Source organism: Colossoma macropomum, unplaced genomic scaffold, assembly GCF_904425465.1.
Source record: "Colossoma macropomum unplaced genomic scaffold, Colossoma_macropomum, whole genome shotgun sequence".
In the NCBI taxonomy this organism is placed as follows: Eukaryota; Metazoa; Chordata; class Actinopteri; order Characiformes; family Serrasalmidae; genus Colossoma; species Colossoma macropomum.
Window position 1 is genome coordinate 8,047,772 of NW_023494789.1, and position 18,495 is coordinate 8,066,266.

The 18,495-nt window shown below is 41.2% G+C and overlaps 1 protein-coding gene across 2 annotated transcripts in view; it reads left to right on the top strand.

The window, feature by feature from the left end:
- The first annotated feature begins 1,195 nt into the window (after positions 1-1,195).
- Positions 1,196-18,495, top strand: part of cdk15 (cyclin-dependent kinase 15) — a 37,558-nt gene continuing 20,258 nt past the window's right edge. The window contains exons 1-4 of one of the 2 annotated variants that reach the window (XM_036569977.1): positions 1,196-1,558; positions 10,421-10,452; positions 14,686-14,823; positions 14,921-15,015. In XM_036569977.1, coding sequence (XP_036425870.1) covers positions 1,513-1,558; positions 10,421-10,452; positions 14,686-14,823; positions 14,921-15,015 — 311 coding nt within the window. In that variant the 5' untranslated portion in view covers positions 1,196-1,512. Of the gene's footprint in view, positions 1,559-10,420; positions 10,453-12,807; positions 13,042-14,685; positions 14,824-14,920; positions 15,016-18,495 lie in introns of those variants that run through there. The other variant, XM_036569976.1, reaches the window with a different exon arrangement.

The following is an 18,495-nucleotide window of genomic DNA, read 5'->3' on the forward strand; positions in this document are numbered from 1 at the left end:
AAAGCCTGAAGGAAGCAGAATCAACTTTAGTGGACTAAAATCACTGCACCTGAGAAGATTACTGAGTCCAATGTAAACAAGTGAAATAAGTCTTGAATTTGTCTGAAAAGCTGTGAAAAGAAATACCAGTTCATTTTTATTATTTATTATCTACATTCTAGATTTTTGTTTGCAGTTACCTCAAAAATTTCCCACCTTTTCAAACTTTCTGCATAATTACGTTGTTAAGATGTAACCAAAGTCATTCAGAGTGGTTTGGTGTGAAATGCTCCGTTCTAGAGAAATCTACAGTCTCAGAGTTGTTTACAGTGGTGGTGATAGGAACCAGACGTCTGAAGCATTCACTGACTCTAAATGCTCCCACACAGAAAGTCTACTCAGATTAGATACACATAAACTGCCTAATGCCTGAAACGTTTCTTCACGATGGTTTTAAGAAGATTTCGGCCTTGTCTTTTTATCCATTCATGGAGGAGAGGTACATGTAGGGTGTTGTGCTGCAAAACACCCCCCCAAAAAACATATTTTTTCAGATTTTCCACTATTTTAACATTATTGACATTACGTATAAAACACTTCACTGGTGGTTTTGGATAGTAAATAACATGGCTACATTTGTGCTGGTAGACATGGCGACCCCTTGTTCCTGTCAGCACCATTGTAAAGAAATCAAGTTTATACGTTTCTGTACATAAAACCATTTCACATCAAACCACTCTGGATGACTTTGTTTACAGTTTGCAGATCACAAGAAGCAAAAAATCCAACCAACTTTCAAGACTGAACTTTGGAGGTGTGGAGGACTATCCCTGCAGATTTCTTTGGAAAACTGAAAGCAAGTCTCCAAAAAAGTTTGGTAGCTGTAATAGAGGTGAAGGGTGCACACACTAAATGCAGAAAATATTGATACATATTGATGTATATTGTTTGTGTTTGCAGAAAATTTGATTTTAAAAAATGGGTGGAATTCCCCTTTAAAGTTTTATCAGGTAATCGTTAAGGTGAGTGGAATTATAGAGATAACACTGAGTGGTTTACAGGAATATAAACAAATGCTGCAGCAGTCCTTTAATGACTCTCTCTCTCTCTCTCTCTCTCTCTCTCTCTCTCTCTCTCTCTCACACACACACACACACACGCGCGCACACACACACACACACGCGCACTTGGCCCCCTCAGTGAGGCGCTCCAGCATTTCAAAACAAATAGCAGCCCACAGCCTTGCTCCTGGTCCAGCCAATTGCATGGTGACTCCCATCCGGCTGTTCTGATTGGCTGGTGACCACACACACATACACACACGCACACAGAGCGGTGGCAGCTGCAAGAGACAGAAGGAGAGAGAGAGTGCCTAAGGAAAGACGGAGAAGCACAACTTGTTGGTGTGGATCTTGCGCGTGAGATGGATTTTCAGAATAAGGATTGACTGACCAGGTCCGGTGCCACTTTGGTGATGTCCAGCTTATAGTGAGGATACCACTGGCTGCAATAACGTCCAGCCGAACCATCAGCATGCAGAACCTCCGGCACGCTGCCACCGAAGCCTTCCAGCGCCTGGGTGAGTGCACACTACTGATTAATCTAATACAACACCGCTCACTCTGCTATTAACACTGTAATCTGTCCCTATGGCTACAGTTAAAAGGGGAATTCCACCCATTTGTCAAAATTTCTGTGTGATTCAATTATTGAGATGTGAAGTCATTCAGTGCGGTTTGATGTGAAATGGTTTATTGTCGAGAAACTTATTAGGTAAAATCTCTTTGCAATGGTGGTAAAGGGAATAAAAGGGTTTGATGTTTACAATGCGAAAATATAGCCGTTTTATTTACTATTCAACATGGACCAGTAAGCCTACATAAAATATGAGTTTTTATATGCAATATTGTTGATGGGAAAATAGTGATAAAGCGTATTCATAACCATTTCATGTAGTGAGACCTAAGACGTCTGGTTCCTCTCACCACCACTGTAAACGATTCTGACTTGGTAAGACTCCTTACGAAGGTGAATTTCATATCAAACCACTTTAAATGACTTTTACATCTTAATGATTCAATCAGTGAATTTCTCCTTTTAATTAAACTCTGAATCAGGATCAGTGAACGTGATGTGATGCTTACATATATTGACAGTGCAGAATATAAATAGTAAGTAAATAATACATGTAAACACAAGACATGAGTATACAGTGAATGGCAATTTGATTACCTTGTACTTACACTTCCTGGCCATTTCATCAGAAACACCTACCATATAGGTGCACATTGTAGGTTTACAGTTAATTACTGTAGTCCATCTGTTGCTGCACAATTTATTAGCCCCCTCTGCTCTGGGACCACCACTGACCAGATGTTATTTGGCTGGTGGATAATTCTCAGCACAGCAGTGACACTGACATGGTAGCGGAATGGTGGAGTGTTGCAGCGATACGAGTGTATGAACAGTACGAAGGTTTTAAACACCTGAGTATCAGCAAAACATCCAGTGAATAGCTTGGTCAGAATCTGACCACTGATTAAGGGTTAAAATCAGAATTTGTGTGGAAAGAGATGAGCTGAGGTCTCTACCTGTTCACCTACAACATATACCAACATAGTAGGTGTTTCCAATAAAGTGGCTGGTAAGTATGCAAACTGTAACATGCCGAAGAATTCACACTGACATAAGTGTTTATTTTCCTGCTCCAGTTTCACTGCTGTTGAAACTTCCTCATAGCGTTTAGCTCTTTCAAAACAAAGTACACACTGCTCTCCTGAACTGCAGCCTTGCAGCTTATCAGCACACCTGGCAATAAGGCTTTGGCAGGGTTTTAATATTTGCCTTTAACTGTTGTAAAGAGGGGAGAAAATACCTGTTTTCTTTTAGTAGGCCATGAGCTCAAAGTGCGTGTGAATGACGTCCTACATAACAGTTCATGCTGACAAAAATAATGTCTGCCGTCCTTCCAAAGGAGAGTTAAACACAGTGGGAGTGAACGGAGAAGACATTGTTAGAGATAGTGAAGATAACATGAGTAAACAGGAGCTGCTTGTGTACAGTACTGTGCAAAAGTCAGAGACCACTTAGTCATTTCATTTCCAGTCAAAACGGATGTTAAGTACAAGTTAATCAAGAAAAGAAACCGACAACATATATTTAACAGGAAAATAACAGGCCTTAACAACTAAGTACAATGTCTATTTACACCTCCAAAGTTCAGTCTTAGAAGTTGTTTGTATTTTCTGCTTCTCATGATCCAAATGATTCTAAACACATTCAGTGATGTTGAGGTCTGGACACTGGGGTGGTCATTGTTCTTAGAACAACAGCAGCTTTTTTGTTTGATTTGCAAACTTTCCTTTTTGTTTATTTCCTTTTCTCAGTAAGGGCCTCTTGACAGCTACACAACCTTCTGTCTTCTCACAGTAGAAGGATGAACAGAAACACCTCATGATTTTTTCAGATCTGAAGCAGCTTGATTTTCTCCTCTCTCTTAAAGATGAAAGCTTTAACCCTTGTGTGGTGTTCAGGTCTGTGGGACCCATTTTCAATGTTTACCAAAAGAAAAAATGATACAAATTATTATTATTATTATTTCAACTTCAGGTTCCTTGGCCTTTGCTCATTTCCTGCGAAGAACATATAAAATAACACATTTTCAGTGCCTTCACTCTGTACACCCCCCACACATTTATATTACATGTGGTGTTGGGTGAACCCGCGGGGAGGAAAAGTGTGGAGGTGCTGTGTCCCTTCACTCTGTTCTCCTCCTACATGGCCTGCTGTTAGTGTGTGTGTGTGTGTGTGTGTGTGTGTGTGTGTGTGTGTGTGTATTTGTTTGTATATGTGTGTGTGTGTGTGTGTGTGTGCGTGTGAGGGTAGACAACATGGACAGGCTGCTGACTGGCTACAGCTGCTAAAGGAGAACCCTACGCTGGCCACTGGTATTTTTACATAAATTGTTATGGCTGTATTGATTTAAAAATCAATAATGCGGTGGGTCACCAGACCACTGAGCAACAACTTCAACACCACACAAGGGTTAAGTGCTGTTCATCTGATAAGGACAGTTTTGATGGTCTAACTTGGCTGCATTCAGCCCCGACAAAACGTACCATCGCACCTATGGCAGCTGAGAAGGCCATTCTTGGTGTCTTTTGAGCATATTCTCTAAAAAAACTTTACACTAAAATACTTACGACAAACGTCTTCTAATATCTTCAGTTGTTGCGCACACCAAGCTGCAGCAGCCGCATTTGTAGAGGACTTTATTAGAATCTGTTGTGTGCGCTGCCTTTGTAATACGGCGGGGTTTATGTGCACATCTCTGCTGATGTGTTGTGCACACCATTTCACACCGTTTTGCACCATTTCGACAAAACATATTGTTCAGCCCAGAAACAGTAGCAAAGTGGTGCACAGCGTTTTAAGACTGAATGTGCCACAGGTTTTATACATAAAACATCAAAAAAGCTTAAATATATAAGTTAAGCTCAGTGAATAATTAAAAAATTAGATAAAGCTAGATAAATATATTCAGTGCAAGTCAACGTAATGACTCATGACCATGGCACTCATTTATGATTAGTAAATTACTACAAACAGAAAATTCTAGGAAAATTTTGGTGTTCCTTTCAGTCAAGTGAGATCCGATAGGCTGCACTGATTGTGTTATATTTCATTGCATTTCAAAAGATCATGTAGGATTAATCCTCTTGAGGGCCGCAAAACCTTTTGTGGTCGCTTGTGTTCCAAAAGGTCAGGAACCCCTGCTCTATATATATTAACAATTTTTTAACTTTAGTTTTGGAAACTCCTGATTGAGAGTGGTCCACCACCCAGAAATATCCAGCCAAGGGCAGCTCTTTGGTCAGTAACTGACTATTGATAACTAACACAAACTGCGCTGAGAGCTGAGCTCCAGTCTCTAACTATACACCAGCATGGTGGAGCTATAAGGTCTATAAGGTGGGGGATTGTTATGAAGGTGCGTGTATCTGCTCAATTTTGTGTTGATATAAATTCTGCTCAGGCCCAGGCTCCCTGTGGAGTCTTATCTCCAGCTCAGCTCAGGGTGTGTTGCACTTGCATTTTGCCACATCCTGCTGGTGTGTTCACACTTCAGTCCACAATCAGAACGGAAAAGAAAACCAGCCCCAACAGGGGATCAATATTTTTCAAATGTCCGTAGATGACAAGGCTTTAACCCCTTAAAATCCCAGGCTTATCACATACTAAGGCTTATTATTTAGTAACTACAGTGCAAACTGGTTGAGTTTTTTTAATACTACGCTAATACATTCATTCAATACAATATTAACATTCTTTTCTGTTGACATTATATTTAGTCATTGTTAATTATTTTAATTACTTTAATTGCTAGCTTGTCTATTCCATCTCATTCGAGCTGTTCATGCTCCGCCCACACATGCATTCCTTCATAGCTACTGTTGTATGTTTGAAGAAGCTTTACAGAATGCTGGCAAAATTACCAATCAATATGATGATCAATGACATGTAGAATATGTAACATTATTCACACGTTTGTTTAGATGTTACATCTACATAAATGTTCCAGGTTCTAATGTTCTATTACGTTGCAGAAAAATTAAAACTGTTATATTCTAACGAGCATACAATATAAATATTAATACTTCACCCAGGGTTTACTTATATTTCAAAAAAAAAAGAAACTGGTTGTCAAAAACCTGCCCAATCTAGCAACATTGCTTATGGGCGCAGCAAAAAATATTTTTTGTTCAATATAATCATCACACTCGTATTTAAACTCTGCAAGTATTGGGGTAAAACTCTTATTTCATTGTTAAGTTTTGGTTGGAAACAAACAGTTAAATTCTTGAAATGGCCAATGAAATTTTTTAGATTTTGTAGATACAACTAAGCGACCCATTGTTTAGGATTTCAGGAGCTGGATTGATGGCATAATATGTCACTACATTCACCACTAACATAATTAGGAAGTCACAGTGAAATTTAAAAAATCATGTTTTGATTTACAATGGGTGGGGCTAAATTTATAAGAAAAACTTCACTCCAGGCCTTCTAGATACTTCTCTAACTGCAAGTACGAGTGCATTTCAGTCAAAAGGAACACAGCAATGGCTCTATGTCAGGGCTTTTAAAGAGTCACTGTAAAACTGTTACAAGGTAGAATATAAGTTAATACAAGCTGCAAACAAAACCTCTGAGTATCTTTTACCAGCTTCAATTGTCCAGGTTTAATTTAGAACAGCCAAAAAATTTAAACATGAAAACCAGCTAACATACTAACAAACTACTAACATAGTACTACAATCCTTTCTGACAGAGTTTTGACATTTATGGCCCAAACTGAATGCCTAGCTCTAATAGTCACTCTAGACCCCAATAATAAGCCTTGACGAACAAAATTTTAAAAATAGTTGCTCACAAGAACAGTTACACTAGCCACCAGCTTCTCAATAGTAAAGCAATATGAATACAGAGACACTGTTCAGGCCATAAAGCAGAGTTCAAGTAGATACACAGAAAGTATACAGTGTGCGGGAACTCCTGGCTCTGTGCCTGGAGATCACTCCTCTTGTCCTGGCCTGCAGTGACAGACGGCCGGCTACACACAGAGCTGTCCAGTTACTGTCTCTCACCAGCCTACACACACCACAGCCACAGAATGCTGATCAGCCTGCAAACCCCGCAGGCCATAAAGGAGAACAGGAGAACGAGAGAGAGAGAGAGAGAGAGAGAGAGAGAGAGAGAGAGAGAGAGCTGTAGGACTGCTGAAATAAACAGTACACAGAGGACGCAGAATATAGACATGCAGGATTTGATTAAGGATGAACGATAAGATGGATAGACAGTGATGGGAAGAGCTAGGTAAATGGATGGAAAGAGAAAAGAGAAGAAATAGGTAAAAGAGTAGAAGAAGGATGGAGGGAAGAACAAGAGGGAAATAAAGCATGAGAGTGAGTTTCTGAGCACTAGGGTGCATTGGAGCATGAGTTATGGGCACTTTGAGCCTCTCTCTCTCTCTGTGTCTCCCTCTTTCATGAATATCATTGCAGTGGAAGAGGAGAGACAGACAGCGCGGAAAAGTGAAGAACACAATGCTGACGCAGAAAGTCACTGAACGAGAATCAGTAAGGCAAGAAAAGGCCCATTCAAATGCATCTTTTTAGGATGTCCTTATCAACCTACACAGAGTATTTAAATCGATGGTTTGGCAAAGAAAATCAAATTTACACAATTTTGCCTTTACCCAATATGTAATTTAACCCTGATTACCACATTATGGAAGTTATATCCTGCCAGCGCTGCACAAACCGCATGCCTAAATCACACACTTGCCTTAAACCAGTTAAGTTGAGTTGTTAAATAATCTCAATTAGAATTGCTTACTCTTGGTTTCTTACACTGTATGACGTACTGTTATCGAGAAACATGGACAAAAACATCGTCCGGAATACTTGCTGGAACTATTTCACAGGTATAGGTTTTAGAGCTGCCTGACTCGATAAGCTGCATCAGATGATGCTGCGGTTGGAGCTTCGTTCACAAAACAAGCCGTGATGAAGCATGAATGACTGTAATAATTTCCAAATTCCAGCAGTTTCTGATGTTCAGAAGAGTGTTTGGGATGCACATACGAGATAAATGACTTTTGACGATGCTCTGTTTGGGTTCTCGCTTTTGTCAGGCCTCAGGGTCTAGTATTAGATAGTAATATTGGGATAGATTTATCTGTAACGTCCTGTAACTGGCAGACACTGGAGCCGAGAGACTCGCTAGGCTAGGCAGATGGCCACACGCAAAGGCTCATGGTATGCACATGCCCTCCGGCAAAGGGACTCTTTGTGTGTATGTTTGTGGTTTGTTAGTTACAGTTATCTGTATATGTTACTTGTGTTGTTTTGTGTTGGGGGTTGATCATCATCAGGGTTATTTGGTACTCCATATGTGCCCTTTCTGCCGGTGTGTTCAATAAAGAGCACTTCTTTGAGCCAAATCATGGTGACCCCTGTGTGTTACGCTCTGCTGACGTCACAATAAACTGTTCAGTTTTGTTTTTACTATTTTGCACAATACATTTTTCAGGTTTACTTTGGTTGTTAAAAAATGTTTCCCAAAATAAGAGAAGCCACTATTAACGTACAAAAATAGGTTTACTTAAGCTTCTATATATACCATGATTATGGACTGAAACCATCAGAAATGTTAACCATACCGTGATATTAGTTTTTGGCCATAGTGTCTGCTACTCCTTCAAGGTGGCTGTTACTAAAGCTATGCAATCTACCTTTGTCCATTTGTAGAATACAGTCTGTTTGAGATTACTTAACCATGTGGTTTGAGATGATGCTGAGGAATTTTTGCAATGCTAACTGACGGCGAACTGAAATGACGTTGCATGAAAGTAAATCTACTATTAAACACCAACACCAGCTACTCAAACTGTAGGCCGCTACTGCCAAAGCAACCTGACAGTGTCTGCTGGTTTGTGTCGGGTACTTTGGTGATGTTGCCAGTCTTATGTAAGCTTATTGAGCAGCTGTGTTACATATGCTTTGTTTTCACAATGCTAACTGATGGCTAGAAATGTCCATTACTTGTACATTAGCCTCATCGCTCCAGTTCAAAACTAAAGAAGCAAACTTGGATGATCATGGATGATCAACTACATTTGGAGTAATAGGAAAGCTGTATAAACTTGATTGTTCACTGTGTTGCTTGCATCTTCAGCCGTTGTTTCAAAGAGACAATGGTTTTATACAAATGCAAATGAGCTTTGTTTTTAAAAATGCCTAGAAATGCCCTTGGAGGCCACTGCTGGCAGCCAACCCTGCACTACCACTCCTGAAGACATCCACTGTGGCACTAATTCAGTGGCATTCGCTGTCCTGCCAGTGCTGAGCCAAGAAGAGCTTTTAGTAAATTAAATCTGGAGCGGTCCCACCGGAACCCTATTATTTTGAGTTAATTGCTGCTGCTTTAGTCACCTGACCTGTTCGTTTATATGTCAACTTCCACACTAAGATTATAAATCGCTCTTGCGTGAACCCTGTAATGCCTGTTTTGGTCATGGGAGCATGAATTTACTGTGCAAGCTCAGGATGTGAAAGGCACGGCAGGTTTTGGGCCCACTGTGGGCCGGCACTGTTGAATAAGGTTACAGCGGTCATGCCATCCACTGGTGTATAAAAACTCAGAGTGGGTTTTAAAAAGTGGGATTTAAGATTTCTTCTCCAGAGGCAGTTCGTCTCAGTGCTCCCACCTGTCACATCTCATCACATATCTCTCCTGCTCCAGAGTATCTAATGGCCTTCTGCAAAGACAGAGAGAGAGAGAGAGAGAGAGAGAGAGAGAGAGTGAGACTCCATACCTACATTTCTCTCTCTCTACTTCAGTTAGCCTCTCTCTTAGCCTCTCGAATGAGGTCTTAACGCTCTTGCAGAAAAGCTAATTTGACACTCTCCTCTCTTTCCCCTCATCTGCTCTCATGTTGTCTCTCCGCTTCTCTTCTCTTGTCCTCGCCTGTCTTAACCTCTCCTGTCCTCTCCTGTCCTCTCCTCTCCTCATGTTTTCCACATGTCCTGTGGTTGCTCTGTGCTGTGACACCTGTTCTCTCTCTGAGTGTCACAGGTGAACCATCTGGCCCTCTGCTCTCCTCCTTCCCTCTTCTTTCTTTTCCTGTCCTTTTCTTTTTCTGTCCTTTCCTGTCATTTCCTTTCCTTTCTTGTCCTTTGGTGTGTTGTCTTGTCCTGTGCTGTCATTTTGTGTTTTGACCTGGCTGTTCTGTCCTTTAGTGTCCTGCTTTGTTCTGTCCTCTTTTTCCCTTTTATCATGTCCTGTCCTTTTGTTCTATTCTGTTGTCTCCTTTGATCATGCAATTTCCTTTTTCCTGTGCTTTCCTGTCCTGTCCTTTCCTTTATTTCCATGCTCCTTTCCTTTCCTTTCCTTTCCTTTCCTTTCCTTTCCTTTCCCTTCCCTTCCCTTCCCTTGTCTTGTCCTGTTCCTTCAACCTGTCTTTTCCTTACCCGCCATCTCCTTTTCCTTTCCTCTTTTGCTGTCCTGTTCTGTCCTTTCATCATGTTCACTCCTTTCATCCTTTCATGTCCTATTCTGTCCTTTTCTTTCACCATGTCCTGTCCTGTCATCTTGTCCTTTCCCTCTCTTTTCCTTTCCTTCCCTGTTCTTTTCTTTACCTTTTTGGTCCTATCCTGACCTGCCATCTTCTTTACTGTCCTGTCCTGATGTTTCACCCTGTCTTTTCCTTTCCTGGCTGGTCTTGTTCTTTCCTTCCAACTTTTACTGTTCTGTCCTTTTTATTTTATATATCACCTCCTACTTGTACAGTTTTCTTGCATATGTAAAAGAATGTGTCTGTTCATCTTCTTGGTTACAACTGTCCTGAGTGAAATATCCTCTTTTGTTGTGTTCCCAGGTCTGAAGCAGAGACATCTGGGCTATCAGGAGGTAAGCAGCCTGCTGTCTCTACAGCCTTGAAGAACAATATCAGCATTATCATATAGGAAGAGCTGAGGGGAGGACAGATTTTACTGCTGTGTTTCTTCATAGAACAAAATTTAATTTGAGATTTTAAACACAGCACTGCCACCTGCAGGAGACAGAGAGAAAGAGAGCGTAGAGGGGAAAGGGCAAAGAAGAGTGGGAGAAAGGACACAGGGGCTGCATCCAGAAACCTTTGCTACTTCTCCTCTCCTACCCGGGAAGACTGCGGAGGAGTCTAGCAGAGGAAAGGAGCAGGAGGAACTGAAAGAATGAGCAGTGACCGGAGGAACGAGACAGCTAATTTACTTCAATTACTTCGAAATCTAAGCCTATCACAGCGTTTGCTTGAAAGTACACCCTTAATACACAGATTACTTGGATTGTAGGAATACAAGCAAAACACAAAATGAAAACTATAGTTGGTTATCCTCTGTGCTGTCCATCCTTTCTGCTGTGTGTGCAGTGGTCACTCCAAAAACCTCCTAGGTAGTATATGCCAGTGTGTCCTCTGTTGCAAGCCACTTCGGCAGGCGTTAGGAACAGTCTCTCTCAAGAAGATGGCATCATGAAATCACTTTCTGGGTCATGAAGGACAGAAGGAGGATCGGTGGGAAAAGGCAGTAGCTTTTAGGGTTTCTGGAAGCAGCCACACAATGTTTTTCTCTGTCTCTGTCTCCTTCTATTGAGGGCTCTTTCTCTACTGCTGTCCTAGTTTTGATTGGCGTTTCATTTTCTGGTCTTCAGCCCATGTATCCCCTACACACACACACGCGTGCGCGCACACACAAACACGCACACACACATAGACGAACACAAACACATTATGCAGTCAGGCTACGTGCACATTACCAGGTTATGGCACAAATCTGATTTTTTACCTTATTGTGACTCAGAGCTGTGTAAACACACAAATACGATCTTTTCCAATTAGATCTCACACGTGGGCCTTGAATCAGATACATATCTGATTTGTCACTGAGTTGGACGTGTGCATGCAGGTTGTTTTTCATTCACATTAGTGACATACGAGTCACAGCTTACAGATCGCAGTCTTTCTAACTGAGCTATGAGGCTCATAATCTGGACACAGACTAAGAAAGAACATGGACCACATCCATTTCTCTCTCTCTCTCTCGCCCTCTGTCTCACTCTCTCTCTCTCCCCCTTTTTTTCTCTCCTCTTACTCTGCCTCTCCTTTCCTCCTACTCTCTCCGCTTTCTCTCTCCCTTACTGCTCACACTGTTTTGTTGGGAAATGCTTCATTGTAGAGAAACAGGCGATTTCTTTATAGTGGTGGTGGTAGGAACCAGGGGATGTGATGTCTAAAAAAGCAAATATAATCCTTTTATTTACTATCCAAAACCACCAGTGAACCTACATGTGTATTATGAGTTTTTATATGTAATGCTGATGATGGTAAACTAATGGTGATCTGAAAAAAGGGGGAATATTTTGTTTTACAACTCTCTGGGTGATGTTTCAGGCCAAACTTTCTCAAAACTATTATAAAACTGGGCCTTGGACATCAGGCAGTATATTCATAATCATCTCCTCTTATACTTTTCTGTGATGGAGGCAAAGACATTAAACTGTTCAGACGTCTGGTTCCAGTCACCACCACTGTGAAGCGTTCTGACTAAGTTTTCTACATCAAACCAGCATGATTTCAGAGTGAAGTATTTCACCTCAAACCACTCCGAATGACTTTGTTTACATCTATTTAATTATGTACAAATTTTGAAAATTCTGTGAAATTCCTCTGGCCTTGAAGTCTCTGGAGTTACTGAATAATAAGCCTTGGTATGTAATAAACCTCAGATTTCAAGAGGTTAACACTCCACTCCAGATGTTGATGGCTTATTCTTTCCTCTACATTCAGCCACAATATCAATCACCACCGGCTGAATAGTTTAGGGGGGATTGTCACATTTAAGACCATTCGTCAAGCCTCTGTGCAAAACCAGTCATCATTACTCAGTACTGAAGCATGAATCACCCCGTCCGCAATCAGGCCTCCACAAAAAGGCCCTTTATAAAGTACATGCTCCAAATACTGGACTGATTTTGTACTGACCAGCACCTCTCAGTTTGTATGTCCTTTACATTCTCTACTGCATCCTCTTTCTCTCTGCCATTCTCTGCTTTCTCTCTCTCCTCTTTTTCTCCAGCCTGCTTGAATGGACATGCTTGTTCCTACTAGGAAAGAGAACATGGCTGTTTTTGTTTCACTCCTAAGGACGAGAGATGGTCATGAGACCAGGCTGCTGCGTACAACACACACACGCACACACACTTATGCTGGTCATATGAGCGACAGGGCCGACCCACAGCCAGACCGAGAGAGTAATGGAGGACTTGCTATGGAGGCTCCGGCTCTGGGGTTCTCTGTGTGTGAGCAAATGCTGTTGGTGTTGTGGACGAGAGAAAGATGTCAGGAATGGGCAGGAAAGCGTGGCCGAGGCTAGGGATAGATGGAGAGAGGAAGATGAGGAGGTGGAAATGGAAGAGAGGCCTTCGAAGAGCTGGAGTGTGTCGTCCCTGCCAATCACGGAGGTAATGTGTAGCGAGAAGGGGAGCTGTCACTCATCAATGAGCCATAACATCTAATGTAGATGAACTGATCTGCCTTTTTGACTGGAAAATGGTAGGAAGACATAACAGGCTGTATGGCACCATAGGGAAATTGCCTGCTTTCTTTTGGCTGATGGAGGCATACAAAATGCAAAGGTAGATAAAATATACAAATGTCATACTCGAGATACCCTCAGTAAAATATTACTCAAGTGAAAATATATGTGCTCTATTTACATTTTTACTTGAGTTAAAGTTCAAAGCACTTGCAGTCAAATGCACTTGAGTATCAACAGTAGGAGCATTGCAGGATATGCTAACAGTCCAACATGTGTCCTCTTGTGTCTAAAAAAGCAGTAAAATTTCACTCCCCATTTAAACTCCTGGGATATTTGTATTTGATTTAAAATATCTTTACAAATTTCTTTTTGTCGTACCTGCCCAGGCTAAGCTACAGCTGGACATGATGAGGTCTTTTCTGTACATTATGATGTCATAATAGGACATGAAAACAGTCATAACAATCATCTTTCCTATAGATTATGATGTCATAATTAGGCATGAAAACAGTCATAACAGTCATCTTTCCTGTAGATTATGATGACATATTAGGTCGTGAAAAGTCAAAACAATCATCTTTCCTATGGATTACAATGTCATAATACAGTATGAAAAAACAGTCATAACGATCACTTTTCATATAGATTATGATGTCACAACAGGGCATGAAAACAGTCATAGCAATCATCTTTCCTATAGATTATGATGTCATAACAGGGCATGAAACTCTAATGAAAATCAGAGTTCCAATATATCATAAGGTCATAATAGGGCATGAAAACAGTCATAACAATCATCTTTCCTATACATTATGATGTCATAATAAGGCATGCAAGCATTCGTAATAGTCATTTTTCCAATATATCATGATGTCACAATAAGGCAAAAACGGTCAGTCCAGTCTTTCCTATAGATTAGAGTGTTATGATGGGACATACAAACAGTCACCCTGTGGTTATGTTGTCATAACAGGACATGGAAATAGTCATACGAGACATCTTTCCTATAGTTTATTATGTCATAATAAGACGTTAAACATGTAAACAGTCAGACTGGAGAATGACAGACATTGTGTCCATCACATCCACTCTGGGTCACACCAAAGCTCCTGCTGCCTTTAGTCACATGTACTTGTGTCCAGCACAGAAGGGTCTTCAAATCTTACCTCTTGTCATTGGCCGTTTGTAGCTGTGTCCAGCACAGAAGGAACTTGCCATAAACGGGGTCTAAGAGTCACTGTAGTTTGCCTGTAAAGCAAAGGTTATATTATAGCACTCGTGGATTTTCTTCTCTGTCTACCCACCTCTCTCACTCCGTATCTCTCTCTTTATCAGTGTTTCTGTTTTTTACCCTCCGTCTCTCACCTTCTCTCTTCTTCTCAGACTTCAGTTCCCTGTTGATGATAAAGCCTTTAGAATCACATGATCACACATCGCATCCTATTATGTCAGAGATGATAGATGGCCAATTTGGGGCTTACTGATCATAGTATTTACAGATAATCTTAAACTGTCATATCTGTCACCACCCCCTTCTCTCTCTTTCTCTGCCTCTCTCTCTCTGTAGCTGGGTGAGTTGGATGGCGTTGAAACCCCTCAGCCGCACTGGTTCCACACCCTGCAGGTGCGCAGGCTGCGGGTGCAGAGAGGACGCAGCAACAGCGACCCGCTGGGGGGCAAAAGCTTCCAGCAGGAGTTCCAGTGGGTGAGCGCACACACACAGTCACAGACTCAGGCATTTTGAAGACACATAATCGTATCATGTCTAAACAATAGTCACATATTCTGTATTGTGTTCACAGAACACAGGGCTGCAGTTTGGAACAGCCACTTCTTACCTGAACCTGGAGAAACTAGGAGAGGGCACCTACGCCACTGTGTACAAAGGAATAAGCAGGTTAGTACCTGCACTCAAACACGTACATGCAGACACATAGGCATGCAAACGATACTGTGCAAAGGTCAGAGACCACCTTTCATATATTTAATTTCTAATGAATGGCCGTTTAGTACAAGGTGTTCATTTTCAGTGTGGGGAAAAAGCAGAAAACATATGTTTAACAAAAATTTAAACAAAGGCTTCAAATAATCTGCTTCTCATGAACCATGTAGCCCCAAACACATGCAGTGACCCTGAGCTCTGGACTCTGGGGTGGTCAGTTCATTGTTCTGGGTACTCAGCAGGTTTGCAAATGTTCTTTTTCATTTGTCTCCTTTTCTCTGTAAGGGCTTCTTGACAGATGTGCATCTTTTCTGGCTGAGTTGTCTTCCCACAGTGGAAGGATGGATAGAAATCGGATTTTTTAGATCTGAAGTAAGAGTGAAGCTGGATTTTCTCCTTCACTTTTCATCTCTTAAAGATTAAAGATAAAGTTTATCTGATGGTGGCAGTTTTGGAGGTCTGCCATATGTCTTGCACATTTGTTAGGAGCCCAATTTTCTCTACATAATTTTTGGAACTTTTTTCACTTGTTGTCCTTTGACTTTTCTTTTCCTTATGCAAGTGGAGTATCTGATATTTAATCTCCTCAGAAATATTTCCTGGAAAATGATGGACTTGCCAGTTTGACTGGAAATTATGGGGTACGACTTGCACACCCCAGATAGGATGTCTGAACACTTGCACAACAGGCTAATCTACAGGCTTATCTAACCCACCAGTCTACTATGAATTAAGCTGTTTTAATAAAGTCACTCAGCACCGTTCTGAAAACTGACACACCACAGTGCCAGTTTTAACACACCAAATTACAACATTCACACTTGGCCTCACCATTTCCTCTCAACTGAATCTCCCACAACACTGTAAGAGCCGTTCTATTACTTCAATAGCTTAAGTGAAATGTGTCTACACAGGTTGCAACAATATAACATATGAGACAAGACACAGTTCTAAACTCCAGTTAACAGCCAAACAAAGCAATTATTCACAGAATAAATGTACATTATGTCCAAACGTCTGAAAAAAGTTACGCATTACAAATTTTGCATGGCTAGCTATATAGCTTGCTATAACTAACCTAGCGAAGAGCGAGTGCACTCTTCACTGTCCACGACCCCTCTTGTACTGTGATGTAGGTGTGATGCCATTCTTAATGGTAAGCCAAAGCTGGGGTGGGCATGTTAAAAATGACTGAAACAGGGCTGAAACATCATCGATCAAAGTTTGTGTAGAAGTATTGTGGCCTAGTCAGTTGCAGAATAGTGCTGTGGTTGCCCTCTGCTGGCTGAATGACATATCAATCAATCCTGCTTTCTCTCACACTGACAAAAAAATCATTTGCCCTCACAGTGAGTGACATCCAGTGCTTACTGTACAGGCAGGGCTGTTCTTTGCTACAAGTGATATAAGTGCTTGCTTAGGGCCCTCCGAGCCATATGGAGCCCAGCTGTTTTTACTACATACATATATATATATATATATATATATATATATATATATATGAACCACATAATCCCAAACACATTCAGTGACACTGAGCTCTGGACTATAGGGTGGTTAGTTCATTGTTCTGAGAACATCAGCAGCTTCTTGGTTTGGTTTGCAAATGTTATATGGGAGAGACCATGATTTCTGCCACAAGAACTGGTGTTTTTTTATTAGTGGAAGGCACTGGAAAGGCACTTGACACTGCCAGGGATAGCAGGCAAAGTCACTGAAGAGCTATAACTAGTACTATACAGCAGATGCAAATCCACTCCAACTAACCCCACAGCGCAACACAAAATGACACAATAAACACATACTCACACCTTTAACCCAAAGAAAAACCACACAAACAAACAACAACATTTAACATCCCTTTGGTGGAGGGGGGCAGGGTGTGCAGTGCAACTCTGCATGGCATGCCTCTAGAGCTCCTTCTGCAAACTAGAGCGAATGGCAGGCACCATATCCACGCGGAGCGGCCACTTCATTCAGTACACATCTTTGTATCTACACTCTTTGTCCATTTTATTAGCTCCATTTATCATATAGGTGCACTTTGTAGTTTTACAGTTGCAGACTTTGTTATCTCCCTTTTACCCTGTTCTTCAGTGATCAGGACCCCCACAGGACCACCACAGAGCAGGTATTAATTGGGTGGTAGATCATTCTCAGCACTGCAGTAACACTGATGTGGTGGTGGTGTGTTAGTGTGCGTTGAGCTGGTACAAGTGGATCAGACACTGCAGTGCTGCTGGAGTTTAAACACTGTGTCCACTAACTGTCCACTCTATTAGACACACCTACTTTGCTAGTCCACCTTGTAGATGTAAAGTCAGACACAGTGGCTCGTCTGTTGTTGCACAGTTTGAGTTAGTCTTCCTCTAGTCCTTCATCAGTGGTCACAGGATGCTGCCCACAGGACGCTGTTGGCTAGAGCAGCACTGCTGTGTCTGATCTACTCATATTACCGGAACACACATTAACATGTCAGCATCATGTCCGTGTCACTGCAATGCTGAGAATGACCCACCACCTAAATAATACCTGCTCTGTGGTAGTCCTGTGGGGGTCCTGACCACTGAAGAACAGGGTGAAAGGGTATGCAGAGAAACAGTCTGTGATTGTAAAACTACAAAGTGCACCTATATGCTAAATGGAGCTAATAAAATGGACAAAGTGTGTAGATACATATATGAGTACTGAATGAAGTGGCCAGTCGGTGTGAATACATATTGTGGCGACTGCCACTTGCTCCAGTTTGGAGAAGTAGCTCTTCGAGGAAGTGAGACAATGTGAGCTGTTCCTTCGTCAGTACGAGTGTCCTTATGTAATGTAAACATAAATCATCAGCCAATTCTTCAAATAAGAACTCTGAAGTCATTTATATGTTTATTTTTTCAGTGCTGAAATGTGTGGTACATTGACCAAAACAGCAACCAGTCTCAGTGAAAGCCAACGACACACTGCCAAGTCAAATGAATGCACTCATTTTACTCTTATGCTCATGCTTTAAAGAAGGATTCAGATTTTTCCACAGTGGTGGTGATAAGAACCAGACATCTGAAGAGTTTAATGCCTCTAAAAGCTACATCTAATAAAGTTATTGCGTGAAATGGTTACGAATATGCTGACTCTTACTTTAGACACTGTTGTATGACAGTTTTAAGATAAGATTTTGGCCTTTAAACTGATTTTTAGAAGCCATTCCTGGTGGAGAAGTATGTACAGCACACTGTAATGAAAAACAGTCTCCAAAGAAAGAAAACATATTTTTCAGATTTACTACTATTTCACCATTATCAACATCACATATAACAACTCAGAAGACTCATGTAGGTTGACTTGTCATTTAGGATATGAAATAAAATGGCCATATACACGTTGAAGAGATCGCGACTACTGGTTCCCATCACCACCACTGTAAAGAAATCCAAGTCTGTAAGTTTC